Source organism: Vulpes lagopus, chromosome 19 (genome assembly GCF_018345385.1).
Source record: "Vulpes lagopus strain Blue_001 chromosome 19, ASM1834538v1, whole genome shotgun sequence".
In the NCBI taxonomy this organism is placed as follows: Eukaryota; Metazoa; Chordata; class Mammalia; order Carnivora; family Canidae; genus Vulpes; species Vulpes lagopus.
Genome location: NC_054842.1, coordinates 35,387,172 through 35,414,146, shown reverse-complemented (window position 1 = coordinate 35,414,146; position 26,975 = coordinate 35,387,172). Strand labels below are relative to the sequence as shown.

General features: G+C 50.6%; 1 protein-coding gene across 2 annotated transcripts in view; it reads right to left on the bottom strand.

Annotated features, from left to right (window-relative positions):
- Positions 1-26,975, bottom strand: part of ESYT3 (extended synaptotagmin 3) — a 47,324-nt gene that overhangs the window by 6,477 nt on the left and 13,872 nt on the right. The window contains exons 2-20 of one of the 2 annotated variants that reach the window (XM_041733669.1): positions 21,799-21,840; positions 19,865-19,999; positions 17,033-17,109; positions 15,105-15,171; positions 14,361-14,450; positions 13,856-13,911; positions 12,386-12,506; positions 10,705-10,875; positions 10,173-10,255; positions 8,524-8,572; positions 8,173-8,262; positions 7,607-7,669; positions 7,448-7,510; positions 6,845-6,913; positions 6,296-6,382; positions 5,521-5,670; positions 3,179-3,675; positions 2,439-2,537; positions 1,810-1,941 (exon numbers count right to left, since the gene is read on the bottom strand). In XM_041733669.1, the coding sequence (XP_041589603.1) occupies positions 1,810-1,941; positions 2,439-2,537; positions 3,179-3,675; positions 5,521-5,670; positions 6,296-6,382; positions 6,845-6,913; positions 7,448-7,510; positions 7,607-7,669; positions 8,173-8,262; positions 8,524-8,572; positions 10,173-10,255; positions 10,705-10,875; positions 12,386-12,506; positions 13,856-13,911; positions 14,361-14,450; positions 15,105-15,171; positions 17,033-17,109; positions 19,865-19,999; positions 21,799-21,840 (2,141 nt within the window). The remainder of the gene's footprint in view (positions 1-1,809; positions 1,942-2,438; positions 2,538-3,178; positions 3,676-5,520; positions 5,671-6,295; positions 6,383-6,844; positions 6,914-7,447; positions 7,511-7,606; positions 7,670-8,172; positions 8,263-8,523; positions 8,573-10,172; positions 10,256-10,704; positions 10,876-12,385; positions 12,507-13,855; positions 13,912-14,360; positions 14,451-15,104; positions 15,172-17,032; positions 17,110-19,864; positions 20,000-21,798; positions 21,841-26,975) is intronic. The other variant, XM_041733670.1, reaches the window with a different exon arrangement.

Below are 26,975 nucleotides of genomic sequence, written 5' to 3'. Positions count from 1 at the left end.
AAGTAACTTTGATAGTTTATATTAATAGTACTTAATGCCATTTTGTTGTTTTCTGGCTGTTTTGTGGTCCCTCTCTATTCCTTTCTTCTTTTGCTTTCTTCCATTGTCGTTTTATGACTTTGCTTAGTGGTGTGCTTACATTACTTTCTTTTTACATTTTGTGTACCTACCTACTATAGGTTACACTGAGGCTTATATTGAACAGTCTACTTTAAGTTGATAATATCTTAAGTTTGAAAGCATTCTAAAGCTCTACGTTTTACTCCTGCCCCACCACATTTTATATCTTTTTTTTATATACCTTAATTAATTACTGTGGTGATAGTTATTTTTAGTAGTTTTTTTTAACCTTCTAACTACTTTATATGTAATTAATCCACTACCTTTACTATATATTTCCCAGTGAGACTTATGCCTTTACATGTATTCTTGCTACTAATTAGCAATCTTTCTTTTCAGCTTACAAAGTCCCTTTCATAATTCTTTTAAGGCCAGTCCAGTGGTAATAACTTCTCTCTCTCCAATTCTTAATGACAACTTTGCCAGGTAAAGTATTCTCGTTTAGAAGTTTTTTCTTTCAGTACTTTGACTATATCATGCCAGTCCCTCTGGCCTGCCAAGTTTCTGCTGAAAACTCTGCTATCTAAAGGGTTCCCTTATATGTAACAAGTTTTTCTCTTGCTGTTTTTAAGATTCTCCCTTCAACTTTTGACATTTTAATTACAACATGTCTTAGTATGACTCACAAGAGGTTTCTGTCTCCTTATTTCTAGGTTTATTGTTAGGGTGGAAGTTGCCAAGTCTGCCCTCCAGATAACCCAACCATATATTGCTAACAGATCAGGTTTGTCACAAAAGCCAAGTGTCAAACCTCTACCTCCTGTGTTCCCACATAGCAATTTTGAAATCCTTTTATCTTTGAATGTAAAGTCTTTCATTTTAGGATGGTGCCTGGCATAAAGTGTTCAATAAATAGTAAATAGATTCTCTCTCTTCCATACCCTTTCTTGAAGGAACTCTTGAAGCTCTTGAAGGAACATATTAGTTCTTAGACATGGCCCAAAGAGGACTCAGTGCAACTCTTTTAAAATGCGTTATTATTGACCAAGATAAGAGGAAATAAAAATCATCAAATATATTATCTTCCCAGGCTGGTTAGAAATGTCTTTTGGTAGGATTCTGAAGCAGAAGGAGGCAATGATGAGATTTTGATTTCTTGACTTCAAGTTGACTTCAAGGTACAGAATATTTCACCTAAGACTTGCCATACCAGGCCCATCAAGAACAGGAAATGTGATTAGAATCTACCAGTCTTGTACCCAAGGATATGAGTGGGCAAGTCAAGGGAGGATATCTATTTCACTTGCCACCTATGCTTTGTTGCAGAAGGGAAGACAGGCTAAAGAGCTTGGAGCTTTAGAGAAAATTTTAGGTCTCTGGATTTAAGGTATGTTTGTTTTTAACTGCTACTTTAAAACATTCAAAGAAAACATATTTGACCAGATTTAAGTCCTTTTACTATAAAAAAGATTTCATTTAAAGGGGAAAAGTACAGAGCAGATAATAATCAGGAACATTTTAGCCTCTATGGGCAAGAAAAGTTGATAGCTGTTTTGCTAAACTGCCTTGGCAGTCCTTTTCTCCCACTAACCTATAAAAATTTCATGAAGACATAGACTATGTTATCCTGAGGCCCACAGACCTAGCCCTTCCCAGCATCTAGCAGGCTTTCCAGGCACACAACAGGCACTCGGCAAATAGTTGACTCCATAAGAAGACACTCTAGGCAAGGCAGTTTGGTTCACTTACGTCTCATCAAACAGGGGTTCCAGGGTCTTCCGTTTTACTGAGGTCTTCTTACGACTTGCCCACCTCCTTTCTGGTAACAAGTAGATGCGGACATAGGGATCAGCTCCACTGCTGGTACAGGGTGTCAGGTTTCTGATGTGGTTTCAAAGACATTAAAGAAGAAAGTTTAGAAACACTGAAAGGACTCTTGGAGAAGGCTGTACTAGCCATTAAGCTTTAGATGGCTTTGAGGAAAAAATGCCTTGTAGTCTAAATGACCAAAAAGCAAAAGTCTGCAGAATTTAGAACACAAAACATCAATGCAGGATTTTTAAAACATGTGTTTTTTAAAGTCTGGAGTAGAGCAAGTACTAAAGGAAGTACCAACTTCTAAAGGAAGTTGGAGATTCTTACTTAAGAAAAGGTACTGGCTCCAAGTCACCCCAGTTTTTGCAGTGGCTATATTTAAACAATGCCCTTGGCTCTGGAGTCCTTGGCATCATTGAGGACCTTGTCATTCATACCATGCAGCCTTCAAACCTCAGTTCTTCCTAGTGTATTGTCTCAGGGACGCCCATCCCTACCAACTCCACTCTTTCGTTCACCTGATGCTCCCAGCGGAGCATTTCCCTGGCCCAGCACCCCATTACCTGCAGCCATTGATGAGCACACTGAGGCAGCGCCGCAGACACACATAACGCACTGTGAGCTGAATCTCACCCAGCCTCCACTGCCTGAGATCCCCGCCTCTGTAAAGAAAGAACTTGTCACTTCCCTGCCATTATAGCTGTTGGCTTCTCCCCCAGACCCTAAGACAGAAGCATGTCCTGCTTTAGGAACATAGAGCCATGTAGGTTAATAATTCTCAGTAAGGTCCTTTCTGTCAGAAGTCAGTCCCATCCATTCACATCCTAATTATCCTACTTCACAGTAGGAAGAACATGAACCCTGGAGTGGGATCTGTCTTTATACCATAACTTCCTGTGGGACCTTGGCTGAGTTACTTGACCTTTATGATATCATAGGGTAATTGTGAAGATGGAGTTAAATAACATGTTAAGCTCACAGTTAACAATAAACGGCAGTCATTGATGAGCTATTTCTACATTCTAATCTTTCCATATCATCCCAGTACACTTGAGAATTCAGGAAATGTCTCTGTGGGAAGGAACCTTAATATCCAAAGCCCAGCACCTGTTTTACAACTGGAATGCGTTTGCTTTCTCTCCCCCTTGCCCTTTGTTTCTAGCATATACCACGCTGCCTCTCATGAAGCCACTTTGTGAAAGAGCAGAACTTGTACAGGAAAGTGAGTTCATATCTACATTTCCATCCAGGGATGGATTTTTTCACACAGGTCACTTTAACCCGATTAAGCAGAGGTGCGTACTCAATGTTGAAGCTGATCTCTGTCAGATCAAAGCAGGAGGAGGCCAGGGAGTTGAGCGAGGACATGCTGGGAGCTAGCCTCTTGGGCGGCCATGCGAGTGGGGAGGCAGGGCATTTCATGGGTCTGGGTGACTTGATGGGCCCTGGAGAGTGGGGGCCTGGGACAGTCAGGAAGATGGTGGCCGAACTCTTCTTCTTCCCCATGGGCTCACAGAACCCTCTGGCACTGTCCTTGCCTTTGGGCTCTGGGCCTGTGTCTTGGGGTGTGGGCTCGGTGGCAACAATAGTGGCACTGGTGGTTGTCGTGGTGCTCTTGGAGGCTTCTTTGGTATCAGAAGCAGGATCTGGGGGGCATGGCAAATTTGCAGGGCACTCTCCCTGGGATGGGGCTTTGGGGTTCTGGTTGGTGTCCACCTTCTTAATGAACAGAGGACCTTTCTTTAGGGCTTCAGGTCCTGTGTATGGGCTCCCCATCTCTCGTTCTTCCACGCGCAGGAACTGCAAGCAGATGACAGGGTTATGGGCTGGGGCCCCCACATCCACTTTCTCCTCCTCTGCTCTCATCTTAACCTCTGGGAAAAGGTTCCTTCCTGACTGCCCATCTCAATGGATTTCTCCCCCCAGACCATATCTTCATTAACCTCTGTCCACCCTTGGGTCCCTATAACCAGTTACTCTCTTTTTCCCTCATTACTGTCTCACTAGTGAGTCTTCATGAGGATTCAGTCCTGCCTCCACTCACACTGGCTAGCAGAGACCTGACTCATTTTTTTTTTTTAAGATTTTATTTTTATTTATTCATGAGAGACAGAGAGAGAGGCAGAGACATAGGAAGAGGGAGAAGTGGGCTCCTTGTCCATGCAAGAAGCCCGATGTGGGACTCGAACCTGGGAATCCAGGATCACGCCCTGAGCCAAAGCTCAACCACTGAGCCACTCAGGCATCCCAGACCTGACTCATTCTTACAGCATGTACGGTCCCTCCATGCAGCTAACTCCCAGATCTACACCTCCACTCCTGCACTCCTCTTACCTTTCACATATATCACACACTGCCTTCCAGGTAGGGTCCTTTCCAGCTGTTACCCTATTCACCATTGCTTTCCCTAAAATGTGTTTCCTGTCCACACACACCCCTGTGATCCTACCCCCAAAGTTTCAAACCTTGGCCATAATGTTTCTCCTCCCTCAGTCATTAAGGCCATTTCTAGGGACTTCCATTTCTAGCATGGTGGTGGTCAATATTCTGAAAAGCCTCATTAGGAATGCCTAATAAAATGAAACACCTTGTAAATACATAGCCAAATTTACAAAAAACTAAAACTCCTAGGATTACTGAAAAATAAAGGCTAAGCTTTCCTAGGGTCATTTATCAACCTTGAAAAATTCAAGCAGTAAGGAGAAGAGGCCTCAGGTCAACAATGTAAGGCTGGGAGTAGGAACCATGAAGGTAGGTAGGGTCTCTTTAGGGAAAATAGTAATCTAGGGTAAACATTCCAAACCCACCCCACCCTCCCCTTCCAGGAAAGACTGCTAAGAAATAGGGCTGTTTCCACCATACTCTCCTGGGGGACCTGAAGACTTTTCTGAGAATATGGCACCTTACAGGACTATCTTATATGAATTTTGGTTCATATTTATACTTGTGTGATCTTGAAACCTAAAATTTAAAAATTAACATAAGAATGGACCCTAGTTTGTAATGCCCCCAAGTGCTTGGTTATGGCAAAACAGAACCTCCATGGAAGCAAGCAAACTCAACATATGTTTGCAACTCAAGTTACCAAACATAGAAATGAGTCACCCTGAAAACGCATCAACAGATACAACAAACATCAAAATCTAACTCTCAAGATCTTCAGCTAATAGAATTCACACACACACATAGGTATTTTCAGATGATTAAAGATGGAATAGAAACATGATAATAAAATACAGTGAAAAAACTGGATTTGGAAAAGATAAAATTGGAAATAAAAATAGCTTTTGAAATAAAAACCATGAATAGGTAAAGAATTAGTAGTCTAGAAGACAGATCTGAGGAAATCAGAAATGTGGCACCAAGAGATAAAGAAATAGAAAATATGAAAGTGAGGTCAGGTGGAGACAGGAGATGGTGAGAAGGTCCAGTGTAGGAGTTCTAGAAGGAAGGATTAAAAGAATGGGAGAGGCAGTATCTGAAGAGATAATGGCTGACAATATTCCAAAGTTGATGAAAAATATGAACCTATTTCCTAACTGCTTCTCAGCACAGAGCAGGTACTTAGTGCTGGGAGAGCCCACTTTGTTCCATGGCCAGAGCTCCACCCCTCACCCACCCTGGGGAACCAAAGGAGGCATTTACCCGAAGCACCAGCCTCATGGAGATGAGGCTGTCTAGGCCTGAGTGGTCCAGCTGGAAGCGCTGCTCGAGGGTGAGGTCTGTGTAGGGGAGGATCTGGCACAGGGGGAACTCCAGCACTCCCAGAGCACACTCTTGGGTATCATCAAGCACCTGGGCAGTGGGCCAGTCACAAAACAGGAGAATTAAGCCCCGCACCCACCACCACCTCTCTAGGCCCCATTCAAGTCTAAGTTCACTTCAATAAGCATGTACTGTGCTTCTATTGGCCTCTGGTCCTGTTCGGAACGCCTGGGACTAGGACCAGGCCCGGCCCCTGTTTGCAATCAGAGTAGAGGCAGTGTGTCAAGTGCCCTGGGCCATAGAGGCTTAGGGACTGATAGGCTGAGGGCCCCAAAAGATCCCAGTTCTGCCGTTTGTTGTTAAAGATGTCATGACAGAGTCATTGATGGAGCCTCTATTTGCTCATGTGTAAAATGAAGTATCTTTTGTGAAGATTAAATTATTTTTTAAAGAGGCACATCATCATTAAGGCCCTGGGAGGATTCCAACACAGGCCACTCTGGGTGCTATATAACTGGAAAGACTCCTGCAGGAAGGGTTTGTCCTTCCACAGCCTCTTGCTCATTGCCCCATGAAGATGCGGGGCCTCTGCATCCTCTCCCACACACAAGGGGCTGACTTGACTGCTCAGAGAACCTGGTGCATTTCAAGTTCCCCGCCCCTCCTGGCTGAGATACTTCTTAGCTTTGTCCCAAGAACCCAACTCCAGACAAACCTTCAGATGCAGCTCCTCAGCTGCCACATTGTACACAAAGAAGGAGAACATCTGGCTCCACACTGGGTCCTTGCTGTGGGGACAGGTCTGGGGATAGAAGAGAGATCGCTGAAGGGTCAGCAGGATACCGGCACCCTCTCCTTTCATCTGGCCACCCACCAGCACTGGGAGCCTGCTCAGCCCCTGCTCAGCCCCTGCTCAGTCCTTCTTCAGTGTGTGTCAGACCCGCACACACTACGACTTATGGGAGGCATTAGGGCAGGGCAGCCAGACTCCAAGGCAAGGAGCGCTCCCTCAGGACGTTTTGCAGGGGCTGAAAAGCACACCAGCAGCACTAGAGCTCACTTCCAGGGAAGGGGGCCAACCAGAGTTCTGGTTTCTAGAACTGTAGAGCTATTTCGTGAGGTTGCTCTGAAGACGAAGTACCTAGATTGTAACCTGGCACCTAGTAAGCATTCAGTTCTCTGATTCCCTTCCCTTTTCTTCTCTCCTTGAAAAGGGGCGGGGCCCCCATTTCCTTGTCCCATGGCTACACACAAGCTGTCTTACCTTGCTCATCTGTGTCTTCTTGCCTACAGATAGCTTGACATAGGAAGAGGGGTCTCTGCTGACTTTATTCTATGAGGGGCAAATCCACAGCAATGAAAGTGGCACCATCCGCTTGAGACACCACCCCTCACCCCACCTGATCTCCCAACTCCCAGGAGCATCAGTGTGACCTGGAGCCAGCTAATTGCTTCCCTTTGAAAGAAGGCTGATGTGGTGCTCCCAAAGCCCTTGGGCTGCCCAAACTGTGCAAGCACCAGGGTAGGGCTAACCTTAGGAGAGGTTCCAAGTTAATGACAGGAGGCAGGGAGCTGGGCCTGGTTGGGCACAGGCTCTTGTTCCCTGGAGCTATGGAAACAGTCATATTCTGGCTCTTCCTTTAGCATGTGACCCAGTACTTAACCTCTTGGGTGCTACTTGTAAAATGGCAACAAATGCAGACACGCTCAGTCTGGGACTCAGGCACAGTGAATGTGGGGGGATGAGTTGTAAAGCCCAGTAGTTGGCACACAGCAGACTTGTAGGCTGTGTGCACACAGATGGTCACCCAGGAGATGGGGCTGTGGTTACTCTGGGGAAAAGGAGCCAGGACTTGCTTTCCCTTACCTTGGTAAACCTGGAGAGTTTTTTGGCTCGATATTCACCATTCAGGTAGTCAAAAGGATTTCTCTATAGCACAATAAGAATAGGATAAATGAATGACATATGGACATTTGCAAATGACAGGCATAAGGCAGGGTATAACACTGGTCATGTCACACTCACCGGCAGGTTGCAGGCACTCTCCAAGAAGACTACGAGGATGGCAGTTGAAAGGCCACCTTGGTCCTACAAGCAGACAGAGACCCTCACTAGGTGCTGCAGCATCAGGAGACACAGACTGGTCTTGGAGAAGCCTATTTATGGCAGAAGGAAGCCAGCCAGCCCTTGCACTCCAGACAAACCCTAAGATTCCGCACCATCTAGCTTTTTGTTGAGACCATGCCTACAACTGCAGCATGACAGATTTAAGTCAAACCCAGCAGTGGACTTCCCCATGAACTGGGCTGACCACCACTAACTTAAATTTTTAAGGATCCCATCTTCCCTGAGATGCTCAGAGTCTATCTGCTGAGAGATCAGGAGCTGCCCTGTGTGAAAATGAGGCTGAGGGACAGGTTCTGCAGAAGGTGGGGCTGGCTGGAGGATTCTGTGAGTGAGGTCAGGGGGCTTCATCTTCCCACCCCTTCCACACAGCTCACACATGGACCAGCCCTGCCACAAGTCCTGCCCCCTGCCACCACCATACCCACACATCTTTCCTTTAGGGAGTGCTGACACCCCACGCTCACCTCAATCAGAGCTTCTGGGTTGGCGATGAGCGAAAGCCACTCCAGCCGCAAGTGCAGCCGCCCACTGGTTGTGTCGTTCAGGACAAACCACTGCAGGAGGAGGGTGAGGAGGGAGAGGAAAGCTCAGGGACAGGGCCAGTGAGCTGCTATCGAACCTCTTCAAGCAGTTTGGGTGTAGGAGTGTAGGACCTGGTGGGTCCTTAATAGGGGCTTTAGGGAAAAGGTGACCCAGCCCAGGTGGAGTGGGCTCTGGGCTTAAGGGAAGGAGCAGTGGTCATAGAAGTGCTTCTGTCCTGTGGACAGATGGAAATAAGCATGTCTACAGGGAGGGGTCACAGGCACCAACTGTACCTCATCCACCACTCTGTTCGTCATGACATCCCCAAGGCAGATCTGCAGGCTGGAATACACAGGGCATCAGCTCAGCTCCAAGGAGGCAAGAAGCAGCATATCTGAGTGCGACCCTCGGGACCGGGGAGCCCATGCATCTCAAGGAGCCAAGAGTAAACCACTTGCAGCTCAAGTAAGACAAGAAGGACTGTCTTACCCTCAGGGCTGCTGCCTGGGCAGGCAGGTGGCTCTGGGCCCCAGAGGAGAATGAGCAGACACTGCTGGACACATTGGCTCTAGATTTCTCAGTGATCCTACTACTGGCGTTTTGAATGGAATGATTCTTCATTGTGCAAAACTGCCCATGCGTTGCAGGTACTTAGCTTCCCTGTCCTGTGCCCTCTCAGTGCCAATGGCACCACCTCCCACAGTCATTATAACAACCCCAAATGCTCCTCCGACACTTCCCCAGATGTCCTCCCAGGGACAGGTATACATGTGTGTGCCTCCACCTACCCCGACCCAAGGCCAAACGGAAGATCCTGAGAGCCGCAGGGGACACTGTGTAGTTGTTAGGAATGTGCTCAGGCTCAGAACACACCGGAAATCAGTTACAACATGAACTGTAAGCCGTGTCTAATTTGCAACAGTAAAAAAACTGCAGCTTTTTCCATTAAGATGAAAGGAAAACATCTGGTGGTGAGCTGTTCCTTCAGCTGTCAGATCATACCCCCCCACCGCCCAGTTTATTTCTACTTTTAAAAATACATGTTCACAGAAACAGGCTAAACCATACAGCAGTGTGAAGATTTGGGTAAAACTCTTCTCTGCCTCCTAATGCCAAACCCCTGAGATGAGCAGTGAGACGAGCCTGCTGTGTACCTTTCAGGCCCTTCTCTGTGCTCACACGAACACATACTCGAGGGTCCTCCTCGGAGAAATGGATCAAACTGCACCGGCCACTTCCGGTTGCTTTCCCGCCCATACTGGAGTCCTCCAGGACAATACACATAGATCCTACTAATCATTTTTTAAAAGCTGCAGAATATTCTGTAGTTTGGCAACAGCAGATTTATTCAAACATTCAACTAATGTCCCCTGAGGCTGGACTATTCATGTTTCCAGTCTTTCTTTTTTGCCACCACAGTTCTGCTTCTTGCAGAACATTTCAGGTATAATGCTTTGAACTTTAGAGAAGATTCCTAGAAGCAGGGCTAATGGGCCAAATGATGTAAATTTGAAGTTTTAACAGCCAGCCCCAGCAAAGCCATTTTAGTCCTCCCACAGCCCTGAGTTTGGGTGCTGCCCCAGAGCAAATGGCCGGGGCTCCTTGGCACTGGGGACCTGGCCATCCATGCCAGCCTGGCCCCTATGACTGCTCCACATGGGAACTCTGGGTACATCATCAGGAGTGGAGGAAGCAGAGCCCTTGGTGCACAAACCTTGGGGTCTTCTGGATCCCCATAGCTCAGCTCAGGGCTGGGCACTCAGGAGACCTCTAGGAAGGCAGTTAGAGGCAGAAATGTGCAACAATGGGGCAGGTTGCCTAACATAGTCACTGTGTCACAGTAGCCAAGCCAGGGTTGCAGGTCCCTGAGTGGTGGAAGCAGGGGTGCGTGTCCCAAGGCCTAGCCCAAAGCTCCTGGGCCCAGCGCAGCCCTCCTCCTCACCTGCCCAGGAAGTCGTCCCTGTCGGGATCCTCATCATACAGGTCCACCTCTAGGTCCTGCCCAGGGACTTCATACACTACAAACTGGAAGGAAAGACAGGTGACTTGATATGTAGACCAAAACGGCTGATGAAGCAGACCTCAAGCATGAACCAAAGGGAGCCAGATTCCAGTTCCACCACCTGCCATTTCAGCCCACTGGGCAGGTTCCTGCCTTCCAGTGCTTTTGGAGAACCCCATCTTGCAGGGGAGGTTGAGAGGATTTGGGCAGAACTGCCTCTGAGGTTCTTTTTTGATTTGAAAAATTCCAACAAAGCTGACTGGTGGAGAAGGGAGGTGGGAATTAATTTATGAAGCTGTCCCTGCAGCAGGGCCACAGCAGCCTCCCTCTGGAAGCCCAGGGGCTATGAGGAAAGGGCCCACGCCTCTGGCCTGGTGTTGCCACATGGGTCTGTGAGGCCCTCCCTTGCTTGGACCCCGCATGACCCAACGTGGAGCCTGGAGGGCATCAAAAGCAGCCAGGAGATCCTCACCTCAAATACCTCATTCCAGGTGGGGTTCAGGTTCTTGTAGATGGTCTTACTCCGGAATTGCTGTAGGCCAATGCTCACCTTGGCGTAGGGGTCTGACTTGCCTCGGATCCCTAGGAAGTTGTCCTTCTGAGCCAGCTTCTCCGCCTCCAGCAAGTGGACTCTGATCACTCCCTGGAAAATGCCCCGGCCCAGGGCTCACAGCTGCTGCCTGGGCTGTGCCAGCCCTCGGGGCCCATAACATGGGGCCAAAGCCCCATCAGACATCACCCCAGTCCTATCTCACTTTCGCCACAGTCTAGGTGGGAGACAAGCCAGATGCGGCAGCCTCCTCGCCGAAGCTGCGCAGCAAGTGACGTCAGGGCCCGGGGCTCTGTCCAGTGCATCACCATGCCCTGCCCACATTCCTGGCCTTCCCGACCTTGCCTGCTCCAACCTGCCAGGTGAATGCTTGTTCAACTGCAGCCATTTCCTCCTGTGCCAACGACCACCATCTAAGAAGCTTTCCTCCTGTATTCCCCCTCTCTATAACCTGCATGTAGACCACGTTCTAGTCATGAGTGGTGCCCATGACATACGGAGTGACGAGAGCAAGGTGGACAAAACTAGTTCCTGCCATCCATCAAAGAAGGGGAATATGGACACAATGAGATACGCACCCAACTGTGTATGCATCTGCTCATATTAGAAAATAACGAATAGTGGAAGGATAACCCTTCCCTCGTAGGAGGGTGGGGGAGGTTAGGTGGAGGGGACGAGGGATAGAAGCCAGACTACTTAAAATAGAATTTGTGTTTATATAGGATTTTGGAAGCTTGCAAATATTTTACATGATGGGTAGAAGGAATTTAGGGTAAAAATTAAGCCCCCAAAATAGAAAATGGAATGAAACAAATCAATGTAAATATTCATGGCCAGTTGTCACAAACGCATAGAACTATTCCAAGTGAGTTTAACTCGTAGCAACTCTCCAGTACATCTTGGGGATAGACCCTAAGGGCAGACTGTTTTCAGTAATTGTGATGCAGGTGATGATATCGAAGGGTTTCTGAGACTGCCAAGCGCAGTGTGGGATAAAGCCCACAAGTCACTGTGGGGAGGCTGTGAGGACCCTGTGCTGCCTCCCTAGCCAGCCCAGGCCTCATCTCTGTGTGGTTGGAGCAGGCCGATGTCCCCCAGTGCTGATGGTGCAATGGGCATGTGCCCCTCTCCTGAGCCCTGACTGCCCCTCCTGAAGGGCACCTACTGTATGGAGGCCTTGTGTCTGCCTTCAGAGGCCTTCTCAGCAGGGCCCAGCATAGAGGGGGCTGTGGGGTTGAACTCACAAGAAGGCCCCATGTCCTGGGCTGACTGAAGATTCTTCCCAGTTCACCCCAGGGATTCCGTCCACCCCCAAATGATGGAGTCATTCCCAGGGTAGGGGTGACTACCCACAGTCCCCAACCCAGGCTGCTAAGGCACCAGGATCCAGGAAGGAATGCCACCTGGATGGGTACCTTTGGGCAAGCCAGTCAACCTTCCCAAGACTCAGTGTTCACCCAATGAAATGAGGATGCTGTGCTCTCTTAAGGCAGAGACAATGATCACCGTCTTGAGAATGCCTTCCCTCCTCCTGCCTATCTGTCCCTCAGATTGGGGGGTGGGGGGTTGGGTCCAGTGCTCTGTGGCCACTGCAGGTACTCACGCAGGGCAGAGGGAAGAGCAGGTTGGTCACATCCAGCCCCTTCTTCACAGGCACAGTCATGCGGTTGGGCAGCACCAGGTGGGTGGCAATGAGGTCCTCCAGCAGGCTGTCCGATATCTCACTGGGGACAGGGGGCATGGCCAGCTGTAAAGGAGTGGCACCACCTCCCCAGGTCACCTGCCCCTCCGCCCAGGAGCAGAGCTTGGGGGGGTGGGCCCTGCCCAGGAGAGAACATCCCTGACTCTAGCCTGCCTGGCTTGGAGGGATGTGGGGTAGACACTTTGACAGCCCCTGACCACCCCCTTCCCAATCCTGCTTTGTTCTCTGAGGCACCACGGCCTGTAGCTAAGAGGGATGACCTGGAGCGAATCTTGGCTCCATCACCCACGAGCCGGATGAACTTTGGTAAGTTGCTAACCTTTCTGGACCTGTTTCTTCATCTCTAAAGAGAGGGTATTAATATTACACCCCCACCCCCAGGGTTGTTACAAGGAGGAGTTAAAACATGTGAAGTGCAGAGAACAGCGCCTGGTGCACAGCACTAGCCAAGTGTTTGTTCCCGGAGCCCTTCCACTCCCGGACATGCCATCAAAATTCTGCATCCCCCCCGGGTAGAGGAGCAGGACAGTGTCTAGAATGGGACTGGCACACTGTGGGTGCTCAGTAAACATCTGTTGAATAAAACAGTGCACAACTGGATTCTCTGAATGCAGGGGGCCAAGATGCGTGGCCACATCCCCCGTGAGGGAGCCAGAGGTCCTCCCTGTGGGCAGGGGAGGTGCCCGAGCCTGGTAAGCCCACTGGTGCTTGCCCTGGCCAGTCCAACTGTCCCTCCCTCCCGGGGATGTGTCCATGTGGGGCTGGAGCCCTCCTCTGCTCCTCTCAGAGGGCCTGTAGCCCTGTGTGCAGCAGCCCCCCCGGCCAGTCCCAGGGATGTGGAATTCCCCAGACCAGCTTCTCTTCACTGGCCTCTACTGCGACAGCTGCCCCCTGTACCATGGAAAGGGGAGACCAAGTGACTTGTCACCACACACTTGGGTCGGGGAGGGGGAGGAGTACAGATGAAAGGAGGACATCGCGTGACTCCACACCCACTGTGCCACCGCACACACCTAAGTGTTGTCCCAGGAACCACAACATAGAGGAACCGGGCTCCCCCTTCACTGAGGAAGAGCCCAGAGGGGTAAAGTAAACGTTCTGAAACCACATAGCTGTGGAGCGACCAACCGAGCAGGAGCCTAGTCTGGCTGGATCCGGTTCCAGAGCCTGCACTCTGACCTCACCTCTGGCCGGTGTGTGCCCGGGCATTTGAGTGTGTGCACGTGTTCGGGGCACAGCGCCTGCCACTCCAAACGCTCCACCGCATTTCCCTTGGGAGCAGGGACAGCGTGGTGCAGGCCCCTCTCCTCACGCAGAAAATGGGGAGCCCCACTCTGGGGTCCCACCTGGCAGCCATCGCAGTGCACTTACTTGATTCCCGGTGCATCCAACAGGTTGGTCAGGCCTGTCCAGTTGATCTGCAGATGCTGCAGGGGCAGAGGGAGGCTGTTAGACTCTAGGGGCCAGATGCGCAAGGCCGAGGGCCCTCTGCCAAGTGCCTGGAGCCCACCCGCATGGAGAACCCCGCCTGCTGTGGGGCACCTCAGCAGGGATGTCACCTCTGAGTCTGGGGCTGTCGGGCCTGCTGCTTCCCTGCTGGGACCACACAGGAGTGGACTAGTGCGCATGGCCACAGGCCAGCCTGGGCCGAGAGGTCTGAGTTACAGACTCCTCTCCACCTCAGACCCCCTGTGTGACCTTGTTTCCTGCTCTTGGGGGACACAGAGAGTCAAGCACCCCTGGCTGCTTGAGATGATGGGACACGAGGAGTGTGGAGCACCCAGGTCTGGGCTGGTTCAAGCAGTGCCACTCCGGGACTGAACTAGCGCTTGGGGCCGTACAGGGAAACACAGGCCTGCGTCTCTTTGGGACTTACCGGCTTTTGAAGGAAGAACACGGTCACGGCTCCCACGAAGGGCTTGTCCACCAGGAGGGGCTCCAGGATGACCCGCAGCGTGCCCTGCAACTGGATGGGCACACAGGACCTCAGCCTGCCTTCTCCCTGCACCTGCTGCGCTCGGCCGAGGCCACTGCTGCCTTGTTCGTGCCCATGCCACCCCTAAATGTCAGGGCCACCTGCTGTTGCGACAGGGACCGTACTTGGGGAACAGAAGCCAGCGCATGGCTGCCACCCATCTGCTGGCTACCGGGGGCCGGGGCTGGGGGCTGGCCACCCCTGCTGTCCACCAATGCGCTGCCGCAGGGGCCCACAGCCCTGCCCGCATCTCAGGCCGGCCCAGCCTGCTACTCCTCTACCATAAGATGCTCCCACCCCCTCAATCCACTGCGTTTTCTAAGCACTGGTTGTGCATCACCCCATAAGCAGAGCCTCCCCCTTCCCGGGGCAGCTAATGTCTCCTTGGGGGGCACCTTACAAACAGAGGCAGGTGTGGGGCCACGGGGCCAAGCAGAGGCCCGGTAAAGGCCAGTCACCGCTTTCTGGCCATGTGACCCAGGCCTGGAGTCCGGTGATTGTTACCAGCCTGTGTGTGGTGTCATCGCCTTTTCTGCAGCCTCCTCCAGCCTGAGCCCGCTTCCCCCTGCCCAGCCTCCCACCGCAGGGGCAGGAGCGGCGTGGGCAGCGGGTGGACGGGGAGCCGTGCCACCAGCTCCCACGTACCTGAATCCCGTTCACGCCAGCCTGTATCTTCCGCAGCTCCACACTGATCTCGCAGTCCCCGATGTAGCTGAAAGCGGGGAGGGAGAAGGAAGGCCGGGGGCAGGGGCAGGTCCACCACTGAGAGAGACCAGGAACTTGCCCAGGGCCACACAGCCGGCCACCACGCCCTGCAGCACCTGGCCATGGCTCCCAGAAGCCTCGGCCTTCCGCAGCTCTGCACAGACGCTGACCTAGGCCGGGCCCCGGAGGCCGCCCCCTGGGGCCTCAGGCCCGGTGTCCGCGCACGTCCTCTGCCTGCAGGGCAGGGACTCTGGGCACTACTTTGCCCCGCGACACCCCTCACAGCTAAAGCAGGGGCTCTTGACGCACGTGCCACCCACCCCTCTGCCACTGCCCCGTCTCTGCTTAAGTCTCTTCCCCAAGGACACAGGAAGCTGCATCTAGCTGGCGGCTGGTACCAAGTGATGGGCACAGGGACCCCAGAACGGGTGCCTCTGGGGGTAAAGATCGTGAGACCCTATCACAGGACTAAAGGAGAAGACAAAGCGGAGAGGCAGGGCAGCCTCCAAATACCTGCAGGATTCACAGAAAGGGTGGGTCCCTCTGGAAGTGGGGCAACCTAGGGACCCCAGGGTGGCCAGAGCTGGGGAGAAGCGAAGCAGGTGCCAGATGGCCCTGATGTGCCTCAGTGGTCATACCAGGACCCTGTGGCAGAGCTGGAGAGCCCAGGTCACCATCATCCCAACACATCCCCCAGATGGGGACGGGTGTTCCCAGAGTTGGCTCCTATCTACCCGATACACTCTCAGTGCCAGCCCCTAGGCTAAGGACAGGAAATGAGACACTGGGGAGGAATGCAACATTCTCGAACTTCCACAGTTGATCCTTAGTCCTTTTTTTTTTTTTTAAGATTTTTAAAATGTATTTATTCAGGAAAGACAGAGAGAGAGAGGCAGGGACAGGCAGAGGGAGAAGCAGGCTCCATGCAGGGAGCCCAACACGGGACTCGATCCTGGGTCTCCAGGATCAGGCCCTGGGCTGAAGGCAGCGCTAAACTGCTGAGCGCCCACCTTTTTTTTTTTTTTTTTTTTTTTTTTAAAGATTTATTTATTTTAGAGAGAGAGCACAAGTGAGTGCATGGGGGAGGGGCAGAATGAGAGAACCTTCAAGCATTGTCCCCAGTGAGCTCAGAGCCCCAGGCAAGCCGGACCCTACACCCAGGAGATCATAACCTGAGCCGAAACAGAGACAGACGCTCAACTGACTGAGCCACCCAGGCGTCCCTTGGTAGGTGGATCCCTTAAAGGATCCTTGGTCCATTAAAGCACAAGTCAAATCTCTCCACCTCCAGGAAGACTTCCTGGATTGAATGTTCCTTCTCTCAGACTCAAGCTGGCTACAAAAGAGGTAGCTTCGCCCAACCCACTGAGCCAGTCACTCACGTGTGTTTGCCTCCTTGTTTTCCTGGGGAGCCACCGAGTCCGGTTCTCCCACAGATCTCTCACAGCCCGTGCTCAGAGCTCCCTGGGCCTTACCATGAGTCCCCACATCTTCTTGCCATACTTGCTCCCTCTTTCTACATCCTCTGTAAGGCAGCCAGTGTGAGCCTCCAGCTGACTAGCCCTGACCTCCAAGAAAGCTCTGCTGCCTGGGCCTGGGTACCAGAGCATTCTCCTGTGGGAGAAGCTAGGCCTGAGCTGAGGGGTCAAACAGCAGCGGCTTCCCGGAGACCATCCATTGTGATATCGTTCCCTGTCCCAAGCAGGGACCTTGTGTTCCAGCCCAGGGCACTGGGGACTCCGTGTGCTGTGAGGCGCCTTCACACCCCAAGTTAGAATGTAAATATGCTACTCCATCTTCAAACCACCCGTTCTCACGCAGTGTTCCCGGGTCCCCTACACCTGGTTCTCATAGGGAAGAGGGCTCACCAAATCTGCAGGTCCAGGACCACCTGTCTTCGGTTGCGCTTGTTAGTGTGCGCCTTGACACCGTTGACCCTGGGGCACTGGAAGAGATGCCAGAGGGAGAGGTCAGCAGGGATCTTACAGCAATGGATGGCTGCTGGGCCCACGCCCAGCACGGGGCTTTGTCTACAACTGATCACTCACTCCACTCCTGGGATGAGGCACCGAGAAATTCAGGCTGCAGCCCGTCTGTCCTTGGAACCATGGTACTTCCCCCTTCGAATGTGTACCCTTCCTTCTCTCTCTCTCCTACCACAGATGTTTCAGGAGCACCTGCTGTGTGCCAGGCGTTGGACTGGGGAGAAGGCCAGGAGCGAGACAGGCTGAGCCTGCCCTCATGGGTTGCAAGGCCCGCAGAGGAGACAATGGTGGGGGGGGCACAGTGAAGTGCAGTCCCAGCTGTCACATGGGGATCAGGGGACTTCAGGAGCACCTCTCTTCGGATAGATGAGGTTAGTGAAAGCTTCTAGAGGAGGAGGCATTTAAATAGCCCTGGCACATGAGTAGGAGTTGGCTCCCCAAGGGCAAGACAAGAAGGCAGGGTCCCCAGCTGAGGGTTCTGACCCTAGAAATTAAAGTGCCTCACACTAGGGCCAGGCCAGTCTCCCACCTCTGGGGCCGAGGGCTGAGCTCCTAAGTTCTCTTCCCTACCCCACTCCTCTCTTTACCTCCTCTCAGGAGGTTATTGGGCATTGGAGTGGGGTCTGGTTATTATTTATCAAAAACAAAAAAATAAGTATCATTTGAATTTCAGTTCTATGCATGCCAAAGTAGTTAGGGGCGAAGTTCACTAATGTCTGTAATCTGGCTTTAAATGCATTAAAAAAAATGAGAAAAAAAATGAGAAAAAAACAGATGTGTGGATACATGCTAAAGCAAATATAGCAAAAAGTTAGTGGTTGTACAATCCAGAGGGTTCGCTGCATAATGCTCTCACATTTTCTGTATGTTGAGATTTTTCACAATGAAGTGTTGGAGGAAAAAAACTCAATCAACCGTACTAGCGAAGATCCCATTATCTTTCTATTCTCTCCTTAGAAAGTGACATTTCCAAATGCATTGTCACATGAAAAGCTTATCAAAGAGCACGAAGCCAAAAACGCAGGATAAAATGTATCATAGGGACAACTTGAGCAGTTAATTAAAATCATCACGTAGTTTTTCCAGGTTGTGGTATTTGTGATATGTCAACTTTTTAAATGTATAATTCACTGCAGTTTATTTTCCTGTTCCTTCTCATATTTATTTAATATTCATTTTTCTCCTGATTTTACATTTTTATGTTCTTTTTCTTTAAGAGGGTCCCCCCAAAATTGTAGGAGCTTCAGGCTGCACAGCACATGGCTCCACCCTGGCCTCCGGGGTCTTGCTGCTAAAGACCCAGCAAAGCCAGTGGAAGCCTGGGGAGGGGAGTGAGGCACTGTAAGGGGCCCCCACAGCCTAGAGTCACCGCTAGGCCCAAGGGATGGCTTCCCAGCAGCACCACATCCCACAGGCATCATTCTCGGCCATAAACACAGCCGTCCACCTGCTTGTTGGCTCTGGGCCTGCTCAGTCCTTCAAATGCCAGTTCAGACATCACCCGCTTCTGGCAGTCCTCCCTGACTACCGCAGCCCCCGTGCCCCTGTCCCCCTGGGTGCTCGCACTCCTCCACCGCTGTGAGCACACGCCCATGTGCTGGGCCACCAGGTCATGTGTCCGTCTCCATAACAGGACAGTGCCCCTCCCTTTGGAGGGGCAAAGTGACCCTCCCTGTGCAGGGCAAAGTGACCCCACAGTCACACTCCTTTCTGTCTGTGGTGCCTCGCACTCAGCCACGTTCCGTGAGTCTGCATGAATGAAGCAGGGACTGTACAACGAACTAGCAGGTGCTGAGACAAACCAGTCCTGGTTGAGTTCGAGACGCATAAGCCGGGATCTCCAGGGGTCAGGCCTGTCTGCTCCGCGCCCGCTCAGGTGGCTAGCGGAGCAGAGCTGGGCACATGCTCCGGGGCAGGCCGGCCTGCGCTCTGTCACCTGCCTGTCCCACACCAGACAAGATGCCAGTGCCCACAAAGTGATGGACATCATAGCAGTTCTGGGGGATGCATTTCTTTTTAAGTAAACTCTATGCTCAACTTGAGGCTCAAACCCACAACCCTGAGATCAAGAGTCATATGCTCTATCGACTGAGCCCAATGGCCAGGCACTCCTGGGGGAGGAATTTTCAAATGACAAAAATAAGACTCACATCAGTGGGGCACTTGGGGGCAGCAGGAGTGGGGCAAGAGGGTGGAAGAAGAGGCTGTCAAGAATAGGGACACGATGTCAGGAATGTCAAATGTGAACCTCCTCTATCCTAGGTCACCTATTAGCTTCACAGAACTAGTGTTGGGCTTGTAATGCTAACTGACACAATCGGCCAGCTGGTAGAGAGTTAGCCCCTGCTTTGAGGCACCACCTCACCTGGGAAGGTGTGATCTTCGGAGCTGGTGCCTCAGCAAGCACAACTTATACATCCCTCTCTCTGGCTGGCTTCGACAACATGGCATGTTTTCAAGATTTGGCTTAAGAAATGCAGACTTATTTCCCACCTTTCCTTTTTGTTGTCTCTTAGCCAGGCTTCCTTTGAACCTGCAGAGATGGCGATGCTGGGACTCAGGGGTGAGGGGTCTCCACTGAGGCTGGGAGGCTGAAAAGTGCAGGTGGGGGCCAGGCCCCTGGGGAGGTCCCCTGGGATATTCCGGGTCAGATGTGTGACCTGAGGCAGGGTCTGCAAAGTAGAGACAGGCTGCCCCTCCTGAGACATCACCCACCTTTTGTCCAAAGTAGAGCTTGGTGAATGTGAAGGTCCTCAGGTGGCTGCTCTTCTCTCGGATCTTGGGCTCGAGCTTTTCCCGGAACTTGTTTTCCATGATCATGCTCAGGTAGGGCCAGATCTGAGAGATGATCTGTGATGACGAGAGGAGGCTCTTGGGGATCAGGTCTGTTTCCCCCACCCAAGACCCAGGGCTGCCCAGGACAACCTGGCCCCGGGACCTTACACTGTAGCACCCCCAGGCCTGCCTGCCCACCCACCTACCACCTATCCGTCCATCTGTCCATCAAACATCCCGTAACGAAAGCAGCAGTTCTCGCACTTGCCCAGGCAATGCGTCTTGGTGCTGTTTTGCAGAGCACCATGAGTCACTAAACCTAGTATCACGAACCTTTTGGTTCTGTGCTAAAACATAAGCTATCCGAGCCAACACTGTGGTGTCATCAAGAAGTAGCAGGTGCCAGAGGCTTAGGGAAAAAAAAAAAGTCACAGAAGACAAAGTTAATTTGTTTTCTGTGAATTTATTTTTTTTTCTAGCAAACAGAAAAGGCTGCCTTTGGCTGATCTCTGCAGCAGAGCAACTCCTAGCCCGGATTTGGGAAGCAGGCAGAGAAGGGTAGGGAGGGAGCAGCAGGGCTGACACGTTCCTCTTCCTTCTCTTGGACTCTGTAAACACAGATGCCCCTCGCGGTCACCAGACGCACCATCAGGGGAGCCTGAGGCAGTGGGATTACAGGCCTCTACTGCCCCCATCTCTCTCAGGGCTCATTTAGGAGCTGGTCCCATCTTCCTCACTCGCTGCTGTGTGGGCTGCCCAACGGGTCTCAGGCACGAGGTTTTTCGGAGCACACTTGGTGCCCCAGTGTGTGGTTTGTCTACACAGCTGAGGACGGGAGCCTCATCCCGTCACACATCCCCAACGCCTTGTGTAGGGATAGTGTGTGTCAGTTCAAGAAAGAAGGGTGTAACACACGGGGGTACCCATGAACTAGTGGACACACAGGGAAGAAGAACTCTACTTTGGGGGCTCAGAACAAGGTCTGTCCCAGGGGACCCGGGCCCTGCGTTAATCCACAGAAATCCAGCCACTCCTCTGAAAGGAACCATCCCCTTCCAACTTCTACCTGCAGGCTGGGAACAGTCTTGACCCACACAGCAATGACATTTCTGGTAACACAAGACTATCAGCCTTGGCTCGAAAACCATCAGGAAGTCCTTTTTTATACCTAAACTGAAGTCACTCCTGCTACGGGCTGTTTTAACCAGAACAAAGGCAAGGTTTGTCCTAGAAAAAGGTACTGAATCTGGATACTTGAGAGGGTGGGAGGATATATGAGCCTTCATGTCTAGGAGACAGGTTTGGGCTCATCAGGTAGGGGCCAGACTCTACTTCCTCGTCTGTAAGAAAGGGCCAGACCTGGACTCACAGAGGGCCCTCCCTGAGGCATCGGGCAGCAGGCACATGGGGGATCTGCACATGAGCTAACAGCAGTCAGAGGGATGACGACAGTGACCCTGACATCCCTCCCACTGCACAGACGAGGGAACCGCTCGGAGAGGTTAGGCAGCCGAGTCAGGGCTGGCCCCCGGGATAGGCCCCCCTCTCCCTGGGAAGCGCTGAACTTGGCCTCCTGGGGGGCTGCGTTTTGCTCAATCCTTCTCTGTATTTTCTAACATTTCTGCTATGACATTAATTTCAGACTGAAAAAAAGGTGTTGTTGTTGTTGCATGTGTGTGTGTTTAAAGAAAGTCACTGGAAATGAGAACCCCGAGGGTGGGAAGGGCCATCTCTGCCCCAGCGAGCACCGTTACTGCCAGTGGGCCTTAGTCCATGGTCGCCTCGCCCCCACCCAGTGTGGGGTCACTCAGCCCGGGAGCACCGAGAGGACGAGGCCCAGGAGGCCAGCCCCAGCAGGCCCACCGCAGCCTTACCTTGTTGGCCCACTCGACCCGCTCCACATCCGGGAAGTGGATCTGGGGAAGAGAAGCCCCGAAGGTGAGTTAGACTCAACAGCATCCCGCCCCTGGAGACCCAGCAGCGCAGCCCTGGGGTTCCCGCTCCCACCCCACTCACTCCACTCACCCCCCTCTGCTCTGCCTCCCCGCCCTGCTCAGCACCCACCTGGCACCTGCCAGGAGGCTCAGCCAGCCCTGCCCCGGGCGCACTGTCAGGTGGGGCAGGCTGCAGGCAACCAGCAACGCACTGCCCACACTGACACCTCGTCCTCCCTCCTCCCAGCTGGGACGCTTACAGGTGGGCGGTCCTGGACTGCTCCCCACCACCAGCATCCCCACTGCACCCCACAGCCCTCAGGCTGGAAGGGTAGGGCTGGAACCCCTCATTTGCTTATGCAAAAAAGCCCCACCTTCCCAGTGGAAACCCAGTGGAACCTCCATCCGACTGGCCCAGGGTACCACCCCACTTTGCTCCTTGCCACTTCTGTCCTCCTTATCCTTTTAATGACACAAGTAATGACGGCCTCTGGAGAAAAATTAGAAAATCGGGCAAGCAAAAGGAGAAATATTTTATCAGAGAATGCTGAGTGACAACCACCATTAAGCAGGTTGATGCATTTCCTTCCAGGCTCTTGGCAGAAACAAGGATATGTAGTTTTCACAGAAATTGAGGTCACAGTGTTTTGTAATCTGCTTTTTTCCACTTAGCAACACGTAGGATTGTGTTGGTTCATGCTGTTTTCATAGGTAACTGGGGAATGGGAGCGCCCCTCCCCAGCAGGCCAGATCCTGTAGTCACATAGGCGAGCTTCCTTCAGGTCACAGCTGCCAGCCACTGTCTGCTGGGCAAGTCCTGCTCCATCCCTGGGTTGGGGGCGTTATCCCCAGGAGAAGTGACAATCCTACTTGCTAACCTTTGCAGGACTGGATTCTGAGGGTTCTTAACCCCTTGCAAGACTCTCAGTCTCTCCCAGTGTCTGCTGAGCTTCTCATAAGACCCCTAGCCCAGCCCCCAAGGCTTTCAGGGACAAAGGTGTAAGATAGTACTGGTGCCTGACACAAAACGTGGATCAGCAAAATGGTAGCAATGGTCATCTCTGTCGCCAAGTCCTTGGAGCACAAGGCCAACTCAGAATCAGATTCATGGTGGGCATAGGACCTTTCAGGAAAGGCAACGTGTCCATGCAGTTCACACACCTAGTGCACACCAGGCCCTGGGCTAGCTCTGGGGACGCCCTGGAGGCCCAAACATAGACCCTGGCCTAGACCATTGTGCCCAGGAGTATAAAGTAATTTAGTTCCTTTAGGAGCAGTTTTTCTTTTTTATTATTTTTAAAGATTTTATTTACTTATTCATGAAAGACACAGGGAGAGAGAGAGAGAGAGAGGCAGAGATTCCGGGCAGAGGGAGAAGCAGGCTCCATGCAGGGAGCCAGATGTGGGACTCAATCCGGGGTCTCCAGGATACACCCTGGGCTGAAGGTGGCACTAAACCGCTGAGCCATCTGGGCTGCCCAGTTTTTCCTTTTTTTTTTTTTTTAAAGATTTGAGGAGGAGAGAATCCCAAGCAGATTCCCCACTAAGTGCGGAACCCTAATGCAGGACTCCATCTCATAACGCTGAGATCATGACTTGAGCCAAAATCAAGAGTGGGTTGCTTAACCGACTGAGCCACCCAGGCGCCCCTTAGGAGCAGTTTTAACAGCCTTGAGAAGTCAGAGAAGCCCAGTGCTTCTGGGACTCCAGGAACACCAAGCCCTCTTCCAGCCTTAGATTCCCCAGTTCTAGATACTGATTCATACTAACTTGAAGAAGCATCTAATATTCCCAGGTGCTACAGGAAAATCACTGCCTGGTTCCCAGAGGGGGAGCTGGCCCAGTCCTCAGGAACAGGAGGGAATAATGGGAAAGGAAATCTTGGGGGCTGTGCGCAGGAACTGGGGATGGCCCACCCGGTTCAGCTGGGGAGAGGCAGCCTATTCGCCACATTCCCTGCTGCTGCCCTGGGTCAGGTCCCAAGCTGGTACCGGGCAAATGGAGTGTGAGACCCTTTCATTGGCCTGTATCATACTGGCCAGCACTGAAGTAAAAACTCCTCCATGAGGGGAGGAAACAGACATCCAGTCCTCTCTGCTGGCTCCATTCATCACCATCTTTGAGCTCACTTCTTCCAAGCAGCCTCTCCTGATCTCTCAAGTCAGAGATAGGCGTCCCTATTAGGTGTCTGCTGGTTCTCCACTGCGGCATTGAATACACCTCATTAGAGCTACTTGGTCTTACTGCCAGCCTCCTTACTAGGCTGGAAGCTCGAGGGGGCTGACTCAGACTTGTTCCCTATTAGTCCCTGTCCCTGGCATATGAATGTCTTAATAAATATTTGTGGAATGAATGAATGCATAAATGAATGCAAGCTTCTTGCCTTCACACAGCTCCTAGGCTGGTAAAGGAAGCAGGCAATTAACGGACCATTGCAGTGCAGGATCAGTACCAAGGTGCAGGGAGGGGGACCCCCACAAAGGAGAAAGGTGGGTTACCGCTGGGCTTTCCCTGGCACCTTTGCTTCTCTTCTGCTCAAGCCTGCTGGCTGGACCCCTCCGTCTCCTCCTTCCACCCTGACCACTGCACTCCCACTTGATGTGTATATCCTTTCTACACCTCCTACCCTCTGCCTCTCCAGGGGAGGTTCTGCATCCCTGGGAGCTGAGTTCTGATCTCCTGCACCCTGGAAAAGCGATCCAGCTTGGCAGGTCCAACCCTGGCCACACTTGGGAGCCAGTCAGACAAAGATTCCTGAGCAGCCTCTCACACCTACTGAATCAGAGTGTTGCCGGGTGGGGCCTTGCAATTTATTTTTAACAAGCTCCTGGCATGATTCTAGAGTTCCGTCAGGGCTGGTTGTGTGGTATTAATGACCAACCCACTTTTTGCATCAGAGTGGCCCACACTCACCCTGAACGTGTGGACAGCAGCGGAACGCCCAGGGCTCGCACTGTTTTCATGGTCCCTTGGCCAGCCACACTCGTGTTTGAGGCTCCTTGCTAAGAGATTCCTCTAGAGAGCAAGTCTGAATGCCCTGATGAGAGCAGCGATTCAGGCTGAGAAAATAAGGAACCATCAAGTAACCCTGTTCTGCCCTAGGCACCTGCGGGCTCGCCCAGGCCTCAGTCTCAGCACCTGTCATGACTCCCCAGTGATACCAAACCCAGAGCCAGGCCGTCTTCTCTGTGGCTGCCCCCAGGGTAGGTCCCGGACCAGGGGAGGATGTCAGAAAGCCAGACACTTAGGGAACAGCTACTCAGCCCCAATGCTTCCTCAGTTTGATGGAGACAAATTAGTCATTTTTCCATTATAATTGGCCTTTTGAAAAAGTCTTTCCATACTCCAAATTCTCAAAGTTATTCCATGTTTTTATCTGCTGACTTTCTATTTTAGCTTTGCACTTAGGTCTTTAATCTGTCCGAAATTTTTTACAGCAGGTAAGATAGGCATACAGACTCCCATTAAGGCGATTATCTACTATCATACACTCAAAAAAAAAAAAAAAAGGTCCCGTCTTTCCTCCTAACTTCTGAAGAACCTTTCCTCACGTTAGCTTCTCATGTGTGCTCTGGTGTGTTTCTGGACTTGGTATTGAACTCTATGGTTTTATTGCCTGTTTGTAGGCCAGTGCCACACTGTTCTAATCACTGTGGCTTTGCAACATGACCCTTATAATCTCCAATAACCTTTTTTTTCTTATCTTCATCCTTCTTATTTCTCCTAGGCTTGTCATCACAGGCCAAGCCCTGTGGCACCACACCACGCAGTGGTGGTGACAGCGAGAGGCTCTATCTTGTTCCTGACATCAAATGGAAGTTTTTCCATGAAGCATGATTTTCGCTGTAGATTTTTAGAGGACAGCCTTGATCAGATTGAGGAAGTTCTTTTGGAGAGCTAAATTTCTGAGAGCTTTCATTATAAATGGGTATTGAACTATATTCAGCACTTTCTCAAATCTACTGAGATAATCAGGTTATTTTCCCCTTTCATCCACTAAAGTGGCCAAGTTAACTGATGTTCCTTTATAAAACAAAACTGTCTCTAGTTCGTGGGATAAGCCCCATTTGAAGCAGTTCGTTTAGTTAGCCTGATATCTCATTTAGGTTTTATACACTCACAATTCAAAGCGGTACTTACAATTTTTGTTCTTGTACAATTCATATTTAGTTTTGCTACAAAGATTTTATAATAAATTGTAAAACTAGCGGGACAGCTTTTCCATATCCTATTTTCTAAACAACCTGTAAATAATAGGAATTTTCTGATCAGTGAAGTTTCTATAAAGGCAGCTTTTTGGGGTGGGAAATTACCATTTCTCTCTTTAGTGGTTAATGGTGTATAAAGGTCCACTTATCTTATTATGGTAATTTTGGCATTTATATTTTTCTAGAGATGTAACTAGTTCATCTAGGTTTTCAAATGTACTGATATTTATTTATAATATTTTATTATTTTTAATCTGCTTTATCTGTAGTTATCTTTTTCATTCTAGATTTTATTTTCGTCTTTTTCTCTTTATTAATAGATCAAGGTTGACAAAGGTTTTGCCCATTGTATTAATCTTTTCAGAGCACTAGCTTTGGTTGTTGTTAATAATTTTCTTTTCCTTTTGCATTTATATTAAAATTTTTGTTCATTTTCACCCTTAATTTTATTCTTTCTTTCCCTGCTTCTCTGATCTAAAACTGTTGCTCTTTTATGTTCTTAGAATTGAAAATTTTATTTCAGTTTTTGGTTTATGAGAAATTCAAAGTTATAAATTCCCCTATGATTTTTGGCATAGTGTTTTCATCATTATTCAGCTCCGTTTTTTTTTTTTTTTTGTAATTTTCATTATGACTACCTTTGAAACAATGATTTTTTAATAGAATAATTTAAAATAATTAGACATGTGAGATTTCTAAAGCTACTTATTGTTTTCTGATTCCATTTCTTTATAGTCTGCACAGTCTGTAGGATGGCAATCAATCGGAATATATTGATAATTCCTTTGTGGCCTAGTGCATGATTAATTTCTGTGACTGTTGCAGGTATGATCAACTTATTAATCATATCCTTTGCAAAAAAAAAATCATGCCCTTTGAATATTCTTATCCTTATTTCCTCTTTGTCTA